Here is a 20,332-nt window from a genome sequence, read left to right on the forward strand (position 1 = left end):
CTCTGTATTCACTGGTTTTGTTTCATTAATGATACAAAATTATAGTTTCTAGTCAGAAGAGCAACTCCTTTTTTTTTCCCAGTCCTGCCGCAGACCAATTGCATGTGCGGTCCAGCGGTGTTGTCGGCAGGTCTTGGGAGTGGGAAGAGCTTGACCTGAATGGGAAGCAGCTTGCTGTAGACCAGAAACAGGTAAGGGGAGCTGTACTTCACTCATTCATAACTAGTCTGCCCCTAGCTGAGCTAGCTGTGGGGACAGATGGGAAGATGGAATTTGAAAATTTTCTGTTAGCCAAGGTAAGGCATAATGCTGCATGTCTGTCAGCAAGTTAAGAGCCCCCAGTGTTTGCTGGCTGCTGTTGAACAAGGAGGGATTTAACCTGTGGTAAGCAAGTGTAAATTCAGTTGTGGTTTGAAGGCAAATGCAGAGTTTCTCTATGCTATGTATTGACGCATCTTGAAGCTCTAGTACTATACGGAATACAAGAGCTTGGAGAGCCAGTTGGCATGAGTGCAAAGGCTCTCTACACAAACACCTGCCAAAAGGGAGACCGGTGGTTTCCAAACCCTTTACTGCTGACTGATGCACGCAACTTATCTTTTTAGAACTAATTGGCTCTTTTGGCATGAATCTATTGAATATATGTGGAGTCCTTAGAAAAAAAAGTGCTAGTCGATAGATGGAGCTCTGCTCCATCAAGGCTCGCTTGATAAGTAATGCAGTTCTAGGTGCTCAGGAAGGTGAAAAACATTGAGAATAGCGAAAAGTACCAGTCCTGGTGCCAGTGTGAAGGATGACAGTAGCTGTAATCAAAGCAGAATGCTTCAAAATGACAGAGTTCGCATTCCTTTCGGTACTGTCACCATCTGTCACCTTGGGTGAGGGCAGCTCTTCTGACCAACTCTTCAGTTAAAGTAATGCAAAGCTGTCTTCGGAGTTCACCAAAGCAGTGGTGGGTAAGAGCCAGCTCTTGACAGCTCTCCAGTCCACAGGACTTTCATTGAAGGGCTGCCATAATTTCTTGCCTTCTCCCTTTACTCCTTCAGGTACAGGTGACTATGTGGGACAAAGAACACCTACCAGGCTGGACCGGAGACTTTTTTTTTTTTTCTTTTAATAAAGTATCTCATCATACTGGCTATGGTATGAATCATAACTAAAGAACGTAGTTTCCATATATTTGGCCTGAGTTCTATGTAGTCATGCATACCCATGTATTTAGGGACTATCAACTTATTTAAGACAATTAAGTTAGCTCTGGTAGTCCTCTCCAGAATTTGACGTAGACTAGTTTGCATAATTTAGTGAAGGTGACTTTAGCTAATGTGTAAAATTTCTAATTGGATATTAAGCATAATTTTTATCACATTACTTATGTTTCAAATAAGCTTAATTATAAAATTGGAAGAATGTTAAAAATGCATTAGTTTTACTGTTTAACTTTGGTATTTTCAGTTTAAGTGATGACTCGTGTGTTCCACTTTTGAGTAATCATTTTCTAATTAGTATCTCAGATTTTCATGTTCTAGCTGAAGTCATTGAGCACTGAGTGAGGCATGCAAGGTTGTTCTTTTTAAAGAACATATTATTTCAAATCTCCTGCTTTTTCTTTAAATTTTATTGAGATTCTAGTTTTTATTTTAAAGGGATGAAATACCCCATATACTACAAGAGTGAATTCTGACAAGGCAGTGTTGAGATACCTTTTTTAAAATTAGAAATTGTGCAAGAAGTAATCACTTCCTGAATAGTGTAGTATTTCCAAAATACCTGATCTGTGAGTCTGCTTTTTTATATATTGTCGGTGTTGCCTAGGCATAGCAGGGACCATTATTGAACTAGATAGGTCTCTCTTAAAACACTGGTTTAGAATAAGCCCAAACCAATTTAGTATCCCATAGACACATTAAAGTCAGAAGCTGAATAACTATAACACATTGGTTCCAACAACTTGTTGTAGTTCAGGAAATCTCTGTAAGTAATTCAATAGCCAGCAGCCCAGAGTACTTAATGGATTCTTTGAAGAGTTAAAAAGCATCCTTGAGCATATACTGGAACGTGGCTATTTAAAGTGTAACAGTGCCGGAATGGCTTTCTAAAATTCTGTGATTACAGCCATGCTGTGCATTGGCATGGAAGTGTAATCGACAGGAGCAAACTACTCTGATAAAGCGTAATTCAAATGGATCATTTGAGATCTCATGTTTTGTGGTGGAACAATTTTTTTCTCATTAAAAATTCTGGGTTTTCTTGCATGTGAAATTGCACTCCTGTGATAACATTTTATACTAAGGGAGTTCATTCTGTGAAAGTATTGCAGTGATTTTTAACAGAAATTTTAACCTATAAACTCCCTCCATTTTTATGCATCATCAGATTAAGTTGAAGAATTAAAGAAAATAACCCTGAACAGGTCATCATATACAGTAGCAACTGTTTGCTTTAATGACACATTTACTGTCCCTGTCATTTGCACTAGTCATTACAAAATATTTTTTTCTTAAATTGAACATTGAGGTTTTTTCCATTTTTGTACTGAATGATGTGCATGACATTATTACATAGTGGTTTTTTGTTGCTGCAGCTTTACCTCTGTCCTGTTCGATGGGGAAATCAGATCATTAACACCAAAATTTCTTATTCTGAATGTTTATTGATAGCCACATGTGAATTTACTCAATTACAGACAAACACATCAACACCCATTTCAGCTGTGTGGGAAATGAGAAATAAGCTTGGTTGGGAAATTCTTCTGGGCTCCTCTATTATGGTGGCATATGGTTGACATCCCACTTGATTTCCCACTGTATTAATATTTCCACATTAGCTCATGCACATATCCACAAATGGCTACATTTTAAAAAGACTCTTAACAGACTGTTTCTTTTCATTTGTTTTCTCCCTGATATCTTCTGTGTTACCTTTCTCATTTTGCTATCTCTGTATACATGTTTTGTTGTAAACAGGTCAGATACCCAGTCTCCTTGGTTCCTACCAGCCTATTCTCTTTGGCTTATAAGCGTTATGAGCTACAGCCTAGGTCTTGAGCAAAAACCTACTGAATATTGAGTACAAAAATATCTAAATTGTATAAAATCCATTACATGCTACTAGTGTCCTTAAAAGATACAACATATTTATGTAATCTTGGTATGTATGCACACCATACAAATATGTGTTCGTATTCAAGTTACAGTTTATGCTGGCAATTGGATTTTAAACATTTCTTAGTCATCTGCAGAACATATTTTAAAAGAGATTCATATAGATAAATACATCCAGGGAAAAAAATTGATCTCATGCAGCAGTCTGTCACAATGTCTCTTGGACTAAACTAATATGTTTTTGATAAGGTAAAAGATTTTCAGGAGACTAGTCAGAGGAGATCACTCTACTGAATATTTTCCTTAATAACACTAGGAGCTGCTATGAGATAGAAGGATTATTTCAGAATTGCTGAGAACCAGAAGGTAGAGAAAAAAACCCTGATGTCCTTTTTAAAAAAAAAACCCAAACAACCAAACCAACAACTAAACATGGCCTAAATTGAGAAGGGTTGGGTTTAAACACCTCATAGATGAGCGCAAACATGAGAGACAAAAAAAAAAATACAGAGTGGCCTAGTGTATAGGCCAGAACATTTCACAGTGTATTCCAAGCTGCCTTCTTTCACAAAAGGCAGGCTAAGAAAAGACGATGGGCTTATCACAGCAAGATGCACGTGTGTACATTGAACCATGGTGAGGTGGTCTGGGCGAGCTCAGTTGCACCATATGGTCCTCAGGCCCACCTAGCAGTGCCCTGGTAGTGACTTACAGGACAGTATCAGAGCTGCCTTTGCTATTGTAGCAGGATTTACCCTTTATATAGGTTTTAATCTCCACTTAGTGCAAACTAAAAGCCATTCTGGACTCTGCTGAACTAAAGGGTAGTGTTGGTTCAAATATAGTATAAACCGGGCATGAACATGTTCCCACTGGAAATCGAAAATGGATTTCTAAAGCAAGAGAGCAGTGATGTTCTGGAGCCTCTTCTCAGCTCCAGGCAGAGAGAGCAAACAGCCTATGTCCAAGAGGAACCTCAGCTTGTCAATGAAAAGGGGCGTAAGTTGTGGTGAGCGTGCCAATTACCTGAGAGCACTAGCATCAGGGAATGCTATAGTCCTAATGCACTTTCTCATCAGCACTGCGAGTTTCTGACCCAGATAACTCATGTTTGCATATAGGTGTTTAGATGTCAGGTAGGTGTCCACTCAGCCAGTACCAATTCATTCATCACTGCAAGTTTATGTTCTTGGCCCTCCTAATTGGGCTGTCTCATTGCTCCTTCCCACACAAAACCCAAGTCTCATACCTAGTGTGTGCTTCCTTGTTAAATACTGCCCTAGTCCTTCTTCAGCTTTCTGTTATTCCAGATAAAACAGCCATCCAACAGTTTGGGAACCTGTAGTGGTTTAACCCAAGCTGGGAACTAAGCAGCACACAAGCTGCTTGCTTACTCCCCCCTGCCCCCGCCTCAGTGGGATGGGGGAGAGAATCAGGGAAAAAAAAGTAAAACTCGTGGGTTGAGATAAAGACAGTTTAATAGGACAGAAAGAAAGAAAATAATAACAATAGAGGGGGAATCTACAAAACAATTGACACACAATGCAATTGCTCACCACTTGCCGACCAAAGCCCAGTTGGTCTCTGAGCAGCGATCTGCCCCCCTGGCCAACTCCCCCCAGTTTATATACTGGGCATGATGTCACATGATATGGGATATCCCTTTGGCCAGTTTGGACCAGCTGCCCTGGCTGTGTCCCATCCCAACTTCTTGTGCCCCTCCAGCCTTCTTGCTGGCTGGGCATCAGAAGCTGAAAAATCCTTGGCTTAGTCTAAACACTACTCAGCAACAACTGAAAACATCAGTGTGTTACCAACATTCTTCTCCTACCGAATCCAAAACATAACACTATACCAGCTACTAGGAAGAAGATTAACTCTGTCCCAGCCAAAACCAGGACAGAGCCAGTAATGCTTTCAGAGTCCTCTGCATCCAGTGCTGCGATTTCTTTTCTGCAGCTGGGATTCCTCTGATGCTGCTGATAAAACTGCCTGATTGGATGGAGTGGTGGATGTCCTAGCAATGAAGTTAAAATCTTTAACCTGCACTCCTGCAGTTTCTAGAAGCCCCACCATCCACTTTGCAGTGGTGTCACTCAAGGGACCTGACACCTGTGATTGATACAATTCCAACTTGTTCTGTGGTTAAGTCAACTATTGATTGAATTTTCCCCTGTTGTTCACGCACATCCATGTCAGCTTTGGGGACTACTTTGATAACAACCAGAGCCATCTGAGCCGTGAGAAACGTAATCTGTTTCAATTCCTTTTGCAAAGCAGTATACAGAGAGAACAGGGGTGTGCCTTCTGGGAAATCTAGTTGATCCAAATCAAAAGGTCCCAGGGGCCAACATCTTGTCTCTAAATCCTGCACTGAGAGGTGGAAGCATACTCTGATGCTTTTCTGCAGTGCCCTTTTCAAAGACTGAATCATCCTCTGGCGAGCCAAATGATCTGATCCACAAATTGCTTCTCTGTCAATACTCCCTTCACAGCTGCTTGAACTTCTTTCGACTGCCAGCATGCCATTCATCACGCTGCCCGGTCTCGGGTCCTGAGTGCTGAATGCAAGCTCTGCAGCAGAGGCACACGAGTGGGCTCACTCCCACCAGTCCTGTTCCCCTTGCTCAGCACTGTTTCTGGTCCTGTTCCTTCAATTTCATTTCATATTTCAATTCCACATCTTCTGTCTATAAAGCAGCAGTCGTCACTCCAAGTTCTGCAATTCTTCATAAAGCCCATTATGCAGACACTTGAGTATTGGCTTTAAATTTAGTGTTCTCTTGACAGATTAAAAATGCCTTTCCAGCTTTTCTCAGTCCACCGGCTCCCATGAAAGCTTCCTGCTCCCATGAACTGGGTGCATCCTTAGAAGTTCCCCAGGATGGGAGAAGTTCATTCCCTTTTATATTGCTACCATTAATAGTCCCCATAAAATCCAAGCTATAAATCTCTAATTTGAATAGTTATGACACCACCAGACTACGCAATTGTTTTCAGCTTTTGTTATTTCTCTTTCAGAATAAGAAAATTCCTCTGCAGCCTGCATCACCTGCCAGTCTGCACCACCGTGAATCACTTTGCTAGACACCTTTCACCATCTGCAAAAAAACCCTGCAAGCAGGTACACGCAGTTTAAGAGTGTAAAGTAATAATTTTTTGGTTAATACAGGTAGCTATGACTAGCAAGCTACTAGACTGATCATTAACACGCTCACCTCCCCCTGCAAGACACCAGATGAGACTTCACTGGCCAGTGTCACCAAACTGCCATCTTCTGACTCTCTGCTTTTTCCCTGCAGCATTTTATACCTTTTCACATTGGTGTTTTTCTCCTGCGCCTCACCTCAACAGCCCTCCCTCCATCTCTGGTTCTGCCTTATCTGGCCTGGCTCTGCTGTGCGGCCCTTTCTCACGGCGAAGCGATCTCCCGAGCGTGCCGAACCAAGGCGGTGGGGCTGGGCCCTGCCGGGGCTGGGCTGCAGAGCCCAGGCAGCTGAAACTGCAGAGGGAGGTCACTTGCTAGCAGGCGGTGGAGATGGAGTTAACACAGTCGGCAGTTTGCCAGCAGATAGACGTGTTGGGTCAGCAGAGCCACTCTCTGGGCTCTCTTGACTGTTGTGATTAGGGGTTTAGTCCAGTTGCCCACGTAGGTCCTTTGTGTCACTGAAGGTGCTCTAGGCACTCCACCTGGCCTTCAGCTACTGCTTCATTCAGAACAGCACCAGTATCCCATATCATACCTTCCTGCTCCATATGGCATACCTTGGGATACCTCATATGGAATCAGTTGCTTATGTGTGTGCAATTGAATCAAGCCCTAGATTTCCACTAACCATGTGAGAAACTCCTGGGTGTCCCAGATGCCTACAGAGGGCTGGTAGAGACGACTGATAACTCAATATAGCTTGGTTAATGACACAGTAAGCTTTAATCATCCTTACACCAATTGTAAAACACTTTTTGAGGGGCTTTAAATTAAGAGCCTGCTCGTAAATCCTTTATTCCCATTGCTGAGTCAGTAGGAGTTGTATGCAAGCAGCTGTACACAAGCAGCTGTACGCAAGCAGGTACACGCAAGTTCACATTAGAGTCATGAGTAACTTTTTTGGAATGGATAGGGTGGGAAGACTGATGGCAGTCCAACAGGCGTAATCCTGACTGCTTTCCCTCTGGCTGCCGTGTAATTGTGAAGACAGATGCTCCCTTCCCAGAAGGAAGCTTATGGGAGTAAGTTAAAGTGAAGGGACATGGGGAGCAACTCACATAAGGTAAAAGTGACAAAAAGAAAATCTGAGGCCTGAAGCTCTGAAGAGGGAGAATCGTGAAAAACTGGCTGCATGAGTCAAAGGCTATGCCTGGTATTTTCTCCCTAAATAGTGGCACAGGAGCAAAATAATTTTTAATCAGAGTAGTTCATAACCACTCTCCATCTATCTAGCTCGCTCTGCAATTTGCACGGTAAAGAAAATTTCTGCCATTGTCTGTAGTTGCTAAAGATAGAGTAACTAGATCAGGGAAGTCCAGAGTCACGAGCGGCTGTTACTTGGAGAGCAGCTTCAGCTTTGACTTGTGCCTTTGTGCGTTTCTTCTGAACCAGGAAACCATCTGAACTATTACAACGATGATGCCAGAGGGGAGTGAGTCAAGTGACTGGCGTGACTTCCCATTCTTCGGGGCGGGGGGGGAAGTGAAAAATAAGTACCTTTATTTTGACTTCACATAGTGTGGACTACTGCAAGATGCTCCACAAACTCTGCGCTGGTGGTCCAGATCAGGCACTTGCTCACTTGGGCAGTTACAGCAATATGGTAACTTCTTCCCTCATTCTCTTTCTTCCATTTCTGAAATAACACTAATTAACAGTCAGCTGGCAAAGCCACCCGTTTTGTGAGACGGTTGCTTTAGAACTAAGGCTGAAGAAAAGACAGTAATCACTTTCTTGAGAAGCACCATGCATCTGTGCAATTGCTACAGGGCATTGGTTACACAATGCCATGCTTGTTTTTATCAGTGAGGAGGAGGTGCACTTGTTGAATCCAGATCTACCAGGTCTGAAGTCACATAAAGGATTTTAAAAGCTGAGACTGTGTTAGTCACCAATGAGCACAATAATGATTTCTCTTCCAAGTGAGTCATATCTGTTGCCGCTGATAATATAGGCATATTAATATTAGATTCCTTAATTCCATTACAGTTTAATTCTGCAGCCAACTGTCTGTATTGAAAGGGTAGCACTCTAAATGAAGCAAACTGCTCTACATTTTGTGAATTGGTGAAAGCAGGGTGTGAATGCTTTATACAAAGAACTATTGTATTTTCATGAGCTTTTGTGATCTCAAACCTTCTCTAGAAGAAATTATTTGTAGCTGAGTTTATGAGACAGCCTACAAAGCATACAAACCCCACTCTGAACTGACTTCAGGTAATCACTTAACGTATAGTATATACTGTTGAAATGTACCTTACATCACACAATTATATGACCTGCACAGAGAAATAAATAATAATTCAATGTCACATTACCTAGCTTAATTCCCCAAGATCTGCAAGAATATACACTGGTGCATCAGACCCAAGTGCAAAAACAGCCCTTGTGTCACACAGGAGTCCTGCCTCCAAGAGAAAGGGGAGGTTTTGGGAATAACTCCCTCTTCAGGGGCTCCTGCTGGAGTCCATCCCCCCAACTCCTCATGCTGAACTCTGTGATTCCCATTCCTACCTGCTGAGCTCCCTCCCCTCTTGGACCTTTAAAGTCAGTTCATCAAGAGTCTTGCTGTTAAAAATAAGAGGCTCTATCGACTGAGACGTTTGTAATTCTTTTAAACTGAGGGGAAATGCATGATACGTTTGTGTCAGATATAGAGAGCTATATATATCAGATGCGGCTATACATACATGTGAAAATACCTCACTAGGACAGTCCAGAACATAGATGACTTGGCCTGATCCCCCTTTGCAGCTAATGGAGAAATCCAGGAACTTTCAAAGCACGATTTGTTGGATCTACAGCTAACATCTGTTCCAGGCAAGATGAACTCTGCTGTAAAAGCTCCTGCTTCTCTCCATTAGCTATAAAGTGAGCCTCTGGTAATCAGCTCAGAAATGTATATCCATAGGCTGCAATTGTCCAGTGGAATTCTGCCCATATATTTACTCTGATTTGGCCTTTCTTTCACAGTCGAAATGGCTGCAATTGAAGAATTATGCATTTTATCAAACCTTATGATTGTCATTAATGTCATAATATGCATTTTATCAGACCTTATGATTGTCATTAACTTTGTTACATTTTTTGCAACAGAGTGGCCTATACGCTCCTTTGCTCTGAAGCTAGGTGGCTGTATCAGAGTCCGTTTTCATCCAAGAGAAAAAAAAAAATCAGTATACCACAACTGCAGAAAAGTACATAGAAACATGAGCAAAAACATCTTTTTGGAAACTAGAAATTAAAAAAAAAATAGAAATTATTAGTGATTTTTTTTGGTCAGACTGAAGCCTTACTTCAATGTAAAACATTTACTAAAGCCACACAATTTTTAATATTTTGAGTTGTCAAAACTGATGATTCTTGCTATCTTGCAACCAATTTGGTGAAGTTGTGCAAAATCTTTCTGCAAGGATTCAGTGTGATATTAAATGACAAAATCTTTGTTGCAGCAGTGTTCAGGCAAACTTTCAGTTTCTATATGCTTCAGCTGAGCATGTTTATTTTTTCACCAAGCTAGATCATATGACAGGATACACAAGCTACATGAAGTGCTGCCAGCGTGTAGGATTTGACTGCAATTTTGCTACTATATTTGGCGTTTGATTTTAAAAAAACACAAGTCCTAGCACAAAATGGCTTATCCATGCGAAAGTCTAAACAAAAAGCAGATGAAAACACAAATCCAAAGGGCATTTTTGACCAGAGGCAGGAAGAGGAGGGAGGCTGCCGCTCCGGACTGGCAACACTGACTGTGCAAGAGCTCTGCAGCACCTGCTCCTCGTCTGCCCCAAGCAGCTGCTGACATGCGGGCTGGGAATTAATCTCCAGATTTCTACCCGTACCCTGACTACTTCACAGGAATCTGGCAGCATTCACCTCCTGCAGCTCTGACTTTTAACGAATAATACAGCTGAAAATGAAAGGGCTCTGGTACTACCAGCTCTGCACAATTTGATGTGGCGATTAGCCCAGCACCCAGCCAGGCCACAATGTAGCTTACTTAAATGCGGAAAATGTATATGTCCTATGAGTGAATTTCTGTTACTTAAAATTGAAGTCTGCTCAGCTTATTTTTCAGTAGTGTTTAGCTGTCATGTAGTTACAGTGACAGTGGTTTTCTTTTTTTAGCTAAAAGCCCAAGTTTCATGTTAACTGCAGGTTCTTCCTCCTTGAACTATATAAAATGACGCTCTAAGTGTGGCCAGGGTCAAAGGCCAGAGCCCAGAAGGGAAAGCTGAATTCCACATTACCCTTAACTAGTTCATAATAACTATCACTTCTCGATTCATGCCATTATTCACATTATAATATCATTTTTAAAATTGTCTTCTATCAAAATATATCTCAGAACTTTTTACATGAAAATCCAGATTTCCAAATGCAAGATACTGCTCTCCTTCTTCGGGGAAGGGCAAGATTTAGTCGCAAATAGTCCCAGAGCCCTTCTCCCGCTGCACAGCAAGAAGGACCGGCAAATGAGGGAAGATGGGACATACCTGCTAAAAATGACCAAAATAGTTTGCAAACGTGACACCCAGTGCCTGCAGCTCACCGTCTCGAGCAGTCAGATCAGCCGATGCTAACCAGAAATGCTGAGATGTCATCAAGAGTTGTTGCCCATTAAATGTACCCTGGGGTGCTTTTGGTGTAAGAGGGAACCTCAAGGTCTGATGCCATCCTTTCCCTTCTGCTATATACATTATTTATGCTTTACATTATTCGTAGTGCTTTGTCCTGTAAAAAGGAAGATCACTTTGCCCCTTTGAAAATTCAGCTACTTGTGAAGGTGGAGTAAAGTTGCTTTATTTATTTATTGCTGTTACCACAACATCACTGTGCAACAGAACAGGAAAGGGAAAAGTAATGCCTTGGTTTGCCATTCTGAGAACATGAGGAGGTGAAAAAAATATACCTACTCAAAAGTTTTTGTTTACAACCATTTTCCATTGCTGTTCAATCAAAGAAGGAAAGAGAACTAAGACATCAAAACATAAACTTTTCTTAAAGATGATTAGGAAGAATATAAAAGTAACGTAGATGAAATTAGGGACAGGTCATGAGATAGAGACAAGGGTTTCAAGCTTATGCTGTTGAAGACAAGCACATAAAAGCTTAGACATGTTTCTTTATGACTTGCACTGAATTAAAGGGAAACTGAGACTGCTGAGCTTATGCCCACTTTAATTTATGTATTTCCTTAGCTATAAATCCTTAGAGGTGCTATCCCAGGTGTACTGTGGCTATAACCAGGCGGCAGAGAAACCGAAGTTGTAGGCGCAAACAAATGTTCCTCTGGCATTGTGGCACGGAAAAGGTGATCTCCCCACCACGTCAAGCTCTTGCTGATTAATTCTTGCCTAGACGAACAATCATTGGTGCCTGACACCGTTTCAGCCTTTCGTGACCCTAGAAACCAACAAACAAGACGCTACCAAGTCTTACAGTAAGGCTAAGTCTTTTGGGGGGGCTGTCGGCGGGTCCGCAGGGTCCTTAGAGGCTCCAGAAAAGGAAGGCCCTTTTCGAAGCCCCCCCGTTTTCGAACCAGTCGACTGGTGCCATGAGGCCGTGAGGCACTCCCCCCACGACCTCTGCGGTTCAAGGCAGAGACGCGACGGGGACGCGGGGGCCATTTTCACTACTGCAGCCACCGCGGCGGAACGGCGGCCTGGTGATGGCAGCGGCACCACCTCCCACCCCGCCTGCCGTTCCGCTGTGGGGTCCGGGGGCCAGCCATCGCTGCTGGAAACCGGCTGCCGCTTCCACGCTACGACAGAGAAGGGCGGGCTTTTGTGCAACGCAGCCGTAGGAGGGAAGCTTCGCCAGCCGCCGCGCCCCGGCCGCCGCGGGCTGCGCGGCCCGCTCCGGTGCCGGCCTGGGCGGGCCCTGCCGTGGGCCACCCCGCGGGGCCAGGCCAGGCCAGGCCAGGCCAGGCCAGGCCAGGCCGCGGGGCGGGGACGGCGAGGCTCCCGGGGCGGGGACGGCGCGGCAGGTGCCTCCCTCCGCGGTCACGGCGGGGCCGCCGCTTGCCACGTCGGGGGAGTTTCCCGAGGCGAGGCGAGGCGAGGCGAAGCGGGCTGGGGCGGGCCCGGCCTTTCTCCTCCTCCGACCCCTGCCCCGGCCCCCGCTGTCGGAGACGCGGCGAGCGGTGCCCGCTGCCATGGAGGCCCGCTACAACCTCAAGAGCCCGGGTAGGCGGCGCGGCGAGGCCCCGCCGGGCCCAGGGAGGCGGCCCCCGGCCTCGCCTGCAGGCCGCGGCCGGCCGGGGGGGGGGGGGGCGGCCGTCCCTTGCCTTGCAGGCACCCCGGGCCGCCGCCTTGCGCGGCGGCCGGCCGGCCGGGCGGGTGTGCTCTCCGCGGAGCTGCCGCCGTTCGCGGCGGGCTCGGGGGCCGCTGGCGGGGCGCGGCGGCCGGCAATCGGCTCTCGGGGCGCGGCGGGACAGGTGCAGCGGCCGGGCCGAGGGCGCGGTGGGGAGGAGGGACGGGGGCGCCGGGCCGCGGCGGTGCCCGCGGGTGTGGGTCAGCTGCGCGCCGGGGAGGCGGAGGCCGGCTGGGTCGCTTCTGCTTCCCAGTGCCATGGCGTTGAAAACTCCCTCCGAGCTGTAATTCGGTTTAGAACACCCTGTATACCCGGGGGGGCGGGGGTGGTGGGGTATGCACACGCTTTTTTGCCGGTTCGTGGAAGCGTACCTTTGAACTTTTTGTCAGGTGGCTGTTCCCTGTTCCCCTGGGTACTGTCTCCTTTCCAAGTGGGTGCGTGCGAGGGGACAGATTGCCGATAGCTTAGTCTGTGTGGTGTGAGTTTGTTTTACAGAAGTGTTCCCATGCGTGCCGTATTTACATGCGTGTGTGTTTGTTCATGGGATTCTGTGTTAAAACTCATGCCTTACAACTCCTTTCTTTTGAATCCTTGAAGCGGAAGGGATGCCTCAAGAGATGTAGGAGATGTCTTGAGAAGCAGCGCTGGAAGGGGAGGTTTTGCTCCCTAGAAAGGGAAACTGAGGACAGGGTCCCTCCCGCAGCGCTGTGTTGGAGCAGTGGCCCCTCACCAGCTGTGCTGGCCTTTCACCCCCTAGGAGCTGCATGGGCAGCAGGAGGCCTGTTGCTGCTAAAGCAAGACCTCTTCTGCAGCTTGTAAGGGCTAGTTGGGTTTGTGTGTCGGTTGCTGTCCTACCTCTGCCTTCCCCTATTCTCCGCTTCATATTATTATGATGAATAGTGGCTTTATTCCTTACCCATACTGTCCTATTACCAGTATGGGAGGTGGGGAGAAACTTAACATTGTGATGACTTGTACCTTACAAAGGTAAATGGCAGGCTTATTTACAAAACATGCCTCATGTGGATGATTTATCTGTTGCTAAATTATGTCCCTTGCCCTCACACCCACGTTGCATAACTGAAAGAGAAGAAGGATCACAAAGCAAATGATGTAATTGTTATAGTTTAAAATATCAGGAAGGAAGACTTTTTTTTTTTTTAAGAGAGATATGCTGGATATGTTGCATATGTGAATTTACAAGGCCACGTGAACATGCTCACTAATTATGGTTTGCCACGTCATTGGAAGTAGTGTTGGTGTGCTCCATGACATGCTCCTGGGATCCGGGTGGAGAGGGCAAATATTTGTGGTTTAATTTAGAAATGTTCTTGCCCTTTGTTGTTACTAGTCCCCCTTGTTTTCAAGAGCAAATTACTTTTACTGGAATTGATTTTGAGCACCTCTGCTGTTCCATAGCAAAATGAACCTTACGTGGCAAAGGTGAATGATTCATACAGTGGGTCAGTATTGCTTCCCCAAATTAAACATGCTCTATAGCATATTAGTGTATTAAATTATTTCTTTCCATATGGATGCTGAAAGTCTATGAAAGATTTAAGTCACTTTTTAAATCTCTATAAGACACTCATTTCAATAGTCACTTAATATGCCTGAAATCTTCCATTAAAAAAGATGGTCAAAAAGGTATTGAATAAATACCAAGAAAGATTTAAATAAATACTGTTTCTTCAACAGTAGCTGTCCATTAAAATGAGTTGACTGTAATTATGTGTAGCCATTGCTTTTAGTCTGGCACTTTTCTTGCTAACCAGGTAGATAAGCATATGCAATTATTTAATATTTTTGTATATGTTTTACAAATTCCTATCTTGTTACATGTGCAGTTTAATGATGATGGTATCTTACACTTGCTAGTCAGCTAAGGCTTAAAATGGAAATGTAGAGTGTTGTAATATTAAAGTGGCTTTAATTAATGTAAATGCACTGAAATACATAAAACCAAATCCACCGTGTTTCCTATTTCAAATGATTGTGTCATCTGTGGACTGAAGGGATTATTTTGGTAACCAAGCCCTCTAAGGCTTTAGAACTAGTAGCTGTCCTTGTGCCCATTGTTCTAGTTGCTCTGACTTGAATAGAGGAAGAACCAAGCTGCTAACCTTTAGGTCCTGGTCAGCTTTAAGGATTTGGAATGTGCTCTCTTGAGACAGAGTGGGGAAAAAAAAGTAATCGTTTTGTACCTGCACAAGAGGCTTCTCCTGTTGAAATCTGCTTTTGGACTTGCGCAAACTCTGGTTGCAGATGGTGACTTCCATCTGCTCACTAGTTTCAAAAAGAGAAAATACTACTTAGAGTTTTAGTATAAGTTATTTTAATGATTATAGTAGACTTTATCCAAAATGTTGTAGAGGAAAACACATTTTAAGTAGGAAAATTTTGTTAAAAGAAACTTGTGCTTCTATTGATCTTCCTTTTAAGGCATATTCTGCTGTAGAGCTATGACAGGAGCTGAAGTTCTTCTATGGTTATACATGGCTACATGGATCCCTTTTCTGTGACTAGGTGTGCTAAACCAGACTGATGAATGAGGATCAGTTAGGCTCTCTAGTGCCTTTCTTTTTGTGTGCTTTCAAATAGACCACATAAAGAACAATATTGCTGCACAGCTTTGTCCTGCTGCTAATTGCTCCTATTCAATATATTCATCTTCTTCCTTAATCCCAGTTTCTCCAGCTAATGTTAGTCCATCCCAACGTATCTAAAAGATGGTAACTCTCCACAGCACAAAACAAGTTGTTCCCCTGCACGCTGTGTCTCTGTCGATGAGAGGCAGTGCAGCTGGTGCTCTGGCAGCTCGTGGTTTACTGTAGGTACACATCGTGGCCACTGCACGTCTGGGCTGGGTGAGGGTGCTGTGCTAAGCTGCTGCTGGCTCCTGTTGGTTAGTTACCTTCTGTAAGGGCAAGAAGGTATGGGGGCATTCACCTGAAGCTGTCTGCTCACACTATCTATGAGCGTGGGGTTTTTTTATTCCTTCCCCGAAAGACCATTAATTTTGGAAGGGAGGAAAATTCACACTCCACACTTCAGGATTCTTTGTATTGCTTCAATAAGGCAAAGCCTTTTAAGCTGTTGCTTCATATTTTTGTGTCTATTTTTGGCACTTGTAAAAGGGCAAGCTATTTTCTGTCTTAGGATTTCAAAATGGATTAGTCAATGTATATCAGCCTGCTACCATATGGCTGATAAACCTCTCCCATCAATATTAAAGCTCAGCTGACTAAAGCACAGACTTCATCCTCTTCATGCTTCAGGAACATCCCTATTTTCTGAAATTTATAAGGCAGCTACTTGGAATAATCTCTTTACTTTTTTTTCCGAGAGCTGTGACCCTTAGCCTGCTGCAAGATCAGACACCAAATCTTGTAGTCACTATTTTTGTAGTGACAGTCTCCCTCTTTCATGTAGGATGTTACCAGTCTTCTGAGCGGGTATTAGCACAGACACACTTGAAGAATTATGAACAGCTACTTACAGTTACTCACATAGAGCCCACAAACAACAGTGCTTTTATTTTGTTTTGGGTGGGGTTTTTTGTTTGTTTTCATCTAGAATTTGATTAGCAAGGGCACTGGAGGACTGGGGAGAGCATGTGGAGGGAGGCATGTCATGCGTGTCCTGCATTTGCTGCGCAGGGACAGTGCTTTTGGATCTTGAACACACAGGGAACACAATGTGCAGAGATTGTGATCCTCTTAGCTGTCATCTTCAATACATTTACTGTTTTTCCTACAAATTATATTTCTTCCTCTGCTCCATACTTTTTACCAGTAAGAAGTGTTCCTTGTCAACAAGCATGCATCAGTTCTTTGTTAATAAAAAACAGTTAAAAGAAAATAGGCAGTAGGTACCGTGCTGCTTATTACCTTCCATGTATGAAATAAAGATAGAATTTTTTAAAAATAGAAAAGTTGAATGGATGTTAAAAATTTATTAAAGCTGAAGACTTTGTTTAATCTTTGTGTGTTCAACAAGCACCTTACATTTGATAAGTTTTATCTCCCTTTGTGTTGACTGAACAATTGTTTCGAATTTTAATTACAGGCAGAGTACTGTACTTCGTGCTGCTCTGAGGGAAATGAGGACTAAAGGTTTGTCATTTCTGAGGGTGAGAGGAAAGAGAGAATAGACTAATTAAAAGTATTCTTTTTTTTACAGTTGTCAACACTTTATATGAGTACAGGAGGCTTGTGGGTCTTGCGAAAGGATATATGTGAGGCTGTGAAGATGTAAAGCAGCTATTCAGGAGGCTTGTGGGTCTTGGAAAGGGATGTATCTGAGATCCTGAAGATGTAAAGCAGCTGGCCTGTCTCTTGGCAAACAGTGTTTCCATTTGTTTTGTAGCAGAAGTCAAAGGAACTGTCAAACCAAATTTTAAAATAAAAGCAGTTTTGGAACCTATGGCTGCCCTAGACAGTTGTTATAGTTCTGCAGTCGCACATTTTGGTTTTGTAAGAACAGTTGTTTTGTCTTGTTATGCAAGATCAGCAGTGGAGAACATCACAGAAGCAGTGAATGATGAGCGACTTCATTGTCTCCATTTGCTTTTATTTAGACAGAGAAGTGTGATTTCTCTAGTATGGCGAAACAGCATTCCGTGGATGATGATGTTTAAAATCAAGTTGAAACTATAGTAGATTTAGGTAGAGATGACTTTAAATTGGTGATGCTGTTCACCTGAGACTGAAGTTTTAACTCTTCTTCATTTCGTTCATTCCTCTAGCACTGGAGGATGTAGGTTTGATAAGGTGGTTGCTGGCAGTATGGGAAGGATTGTTAGCATTATGGGTTGCTTCTGCTGCAGGCTTTCTAGTTCCAGGAGACTGAAAAATCTGGAAATCTTTGCATGGTCTGTTGCATGTATGCCTGTTTCTACATACTTCTGTTGCTGAGTTGTCAGAGCAAAGATTTGTGTAGTCCACTGTCCCATCATAGACAGAGGCAGTAGGGAATGCTTAGGAAAAGAGCTTTAAAGAAACAGATTGTGTAGTAGGTTCTCCTCATCAGTGCTTTAAGGACACACCCAACTGAAAGTTTCATCTGTCTTCCAGGGATTTTGTTTTGGTTGGATGTGACTGGCACGTGTGGGGTTTTTATGAATAAAGATAAGGTATCTTGGTCCTAGTGAAACTTTAAATGTTGTCTTGATTTAAAATCAAGTGACTATAAACTGCTATGCAAATTTTTATGAAAATACAGCCACATTTTTGTGAAATGACGTACAGAAATATATACGGGAACTCAAAAATCTATTTAAAGACAGATGTGAACTCAGAAGGGTTAAGAAAGGTGGGGGCAAAATGAATAAACACAAGGAATGCAGAGGTAGAAAAGAGCATTAGTAATGTGGAGCTCACTTGGAATTGTGGTAACATGGGTTTATTTCTAGAGTAGATAGCGTTTGACACTCTATTCTGCAAAAGGATTGTAATTTATGTTTCAGAGTACTTTTGTCTCAAGCCTTTTTTGTCCCCCTTTTACTGTTTTTTAATTCACTAATGATCACGTATCATTCACAGGTTCTAAGCTGTCCAGGAAAATCACATCCACAATAGAGTAGGTGACACACAGTTACCTAGTGACATTGTGCAGGTTGCTGTGAACCCGTTGGAGTCTCTGTATGTTTAGATTTAATAAACCATTCTCTAGTGAGTACTACACTACTTAAAAGAATACCATTCTCCATATTAAAGAGCTGTAGTAAAAGTATTTCATAACTCTCCGGTCTGCTATGACTCTTTGCTTTAAATGTGTTTTCGTGCATGCTTTAGTGACTTAGTGATTTTTTGGCTTAAAATGTCAAAGCTCATCGAGTGTTGTCATCTTATGAGAAATCCTATGTACTTTACACAAATTTAATCCTCAGTTTTTTTTTTTATTGTGTGATCCAGTCACTGTGCAGTTGAACTACTGACTGACTGGGATTCACTGTCATTTTTCCCCTTATGTGAAATTTAAACTTACCACTAGTAAACAGGATTTTCTTTTGAATGCGAATACAGGCAGTTTGGGTGAATGGGTTCCCAGGTGCTTTGGGTGGCTGCGGGGACTGGTGGTGGTTGAGCAGGTGACACTGTGCAGTGTGAGCTCTGAAGTTGCTCAGTGGTTACCGACCATGGGTCAGGCACTCTTGGCTCCATGGTTGAGTATTGAGGGGAGGGGGAAAAAACAAAGCCAGATGGATTTAAAAAGACTTTCCCAAAATGTCATCCATGACATACGCATCATCTAATTGAAGGGCCTTGATGCTTGTCTCAAATTGATTGTGCGGTTTCAATTTTTTTATTTTTCTGATATTACTGTCTAATATTTTAGCATCATTAATAGACAAACAAGTAATGAAGATGACTTGTATTTTACTAATAGCTCAAGTGGGTTGAGTGGTTATAAACCCCTTCACCCCAGAGAAACTCTTTTTATAAGAGTTTTACTAATTCATTGGAAAACCTGAATTCGATAAGTAAATTGCATCCTTACTTACGCTGTCTTGGTCAGCAGAACCATGGGAAAAAGTTGCTACTTTTTCTGTATTTCTGCTGCATAGACCTCTAAATCTTACTTAGGGTGAAGAAAAAAAACATAATAGCAGCCATTAAAAAAAAAAAAGTAGAAAGCACTTGCTGAAGTAGTAAAAGCTGTCAGGTTGTTTTATTCCTTTTTTTTTTCCAGATCAGATAAGTCAACTTGAAAGGTTAGCAGATCTCTAGCTTTATGCCAGCTGTTTTGCGTTCCTTTATTTATTTGTTTATTATATACTTTCTTTTTCAAGCAGAAGAACTGCAAATTGGTAGAATGAAATGGTTGCTATCCTCTTGAGGAAGATACTGTCACGCATAACCCATATCACTTAAATATGAATTTGTTTCACTGATGATGCTGCAGTCATCTTTGTTTGCACGAAATGCTGTCTCTTGATGTGATGAAGTAGCAGAGGTTGAGCCTTGCTGAACTGAGACCTCACCCTCCCCGTGCTTCCTGACTTGGCTTTGATTACAGTGTCACCCACCTCACCTCTAGCACTCCCTTCACCCAGCTCTCTTTCTCCTGCCCAGCTCTTGTACCTGAGTACCCTTGCCTTTTGTAGACAAGTTGTGGCAGATCTTCAGGAAGCTTGTAACAGTGTCTCGGGTTTTGGTTTTGGAGTGTTGGAGGGGGTTGGAACTTGCATTAGATTTTCTGAACTTCCCCTGAGCAAAAGGCGTGCAACTTTGTTATGCTGAAATAAATCCTGTTGCAATGTTGTGTGCTATGTTTACATTAATATAACCTTGATCAGCTCATTTGATTGCCACATGTACTGTTCACTGATAATGTAAAAATGAACTAAAATCCTTCCTTGTTAAATACAGAAGCCTACTAACAAAACAAAGCTCTGTAACGCTAAATGTAATTGCTTTAAGACTATTTTTATTTTCATGATAACAGATTCTTTAAAAATGAGGCATGATATTTTACTAAGAGAACACCACTGATGTTCAAATCCTGTCGTCTCTTTAAGCAGTAATACTGATATTTATGAAGACTGATCACTTGCATTTTTTGTGTACAGAAGGGTTTCCTGGGCCGTGAGGTGCAGACCAGTCTAGTTGGGCATGATAGCAGGAGTACTTGAATGTGACTTCAAGATATAACCAAGAGAAGCAGTTGTGTTGAACAGAAATTTCAGGATAGCTTAAGG

The 20,332-nt window shown here is 42.9% G+C and overlaps 1 protein-coding gene and 1 long non-coding RNA gene across 4 annotated transcripts in view; one reads left to right on the forward strand and one right to left on the reverse strand.

The window, feature by feature from the left end:
* Nucleotides 1-7: 7 nt before the first annotated feature.
* Nucleotides 8-20,332, forward strand: part of UBE2J1 (ubiquitin conjugating enzyme E2 J1) — a 47,561-nt gene continuing 27,236 nt past the window's right edge. The window contains exon 1 of one of the 3 annotated variants that reach the window (XM_052781531.1): nucleotides 8-191. Coding sequence is in view for 2 of the 3 variants with exons in the window: in XM_052781530.1 (XP_052637490.1) it covers nucleotides 12,473-12,503 (31 nt within the window). In the remaining variant the exon portion in view is untranslated. Of the gene's footprint in view, nucleotides 192-11,974; nucleotides 12,504-20,332 lie in introns of those variants that run through there. The other 2 variants (XM_052781530.1, XM_052781532.1) reach the window with 2 other exon arrangements.
* On the reverse strand, nucleotides 11,108-13,217 carry LOC128139323 (uncharacterized). Its single transcript, XR_008234323.1, has 2 exons — nucleotides 13,002-13,217; nucleotides 11,108-11,721 (listed from the first exon to the last, which is right to left on the reverse strand). It is a non-coding gene; the product is annotated as an uncharacterized LOC128139323 (long non-coding RNA).

The sequence above is a fragment of the Harpia harpyja genome, chromosome 3 (genome assembly GCF_026419915.1).
Source record: "Harpia harpyja isolate bHarHar1 chromosome 3, bHarHar1 primary haplotype, whole genome shotgun sequence".
NCBI classification, from domain to species: Eukaryota; Metazoa; Chordata; class Aves; order Accipitriformes; family Accipitridae; genus Harpia; species Harpia harpyja.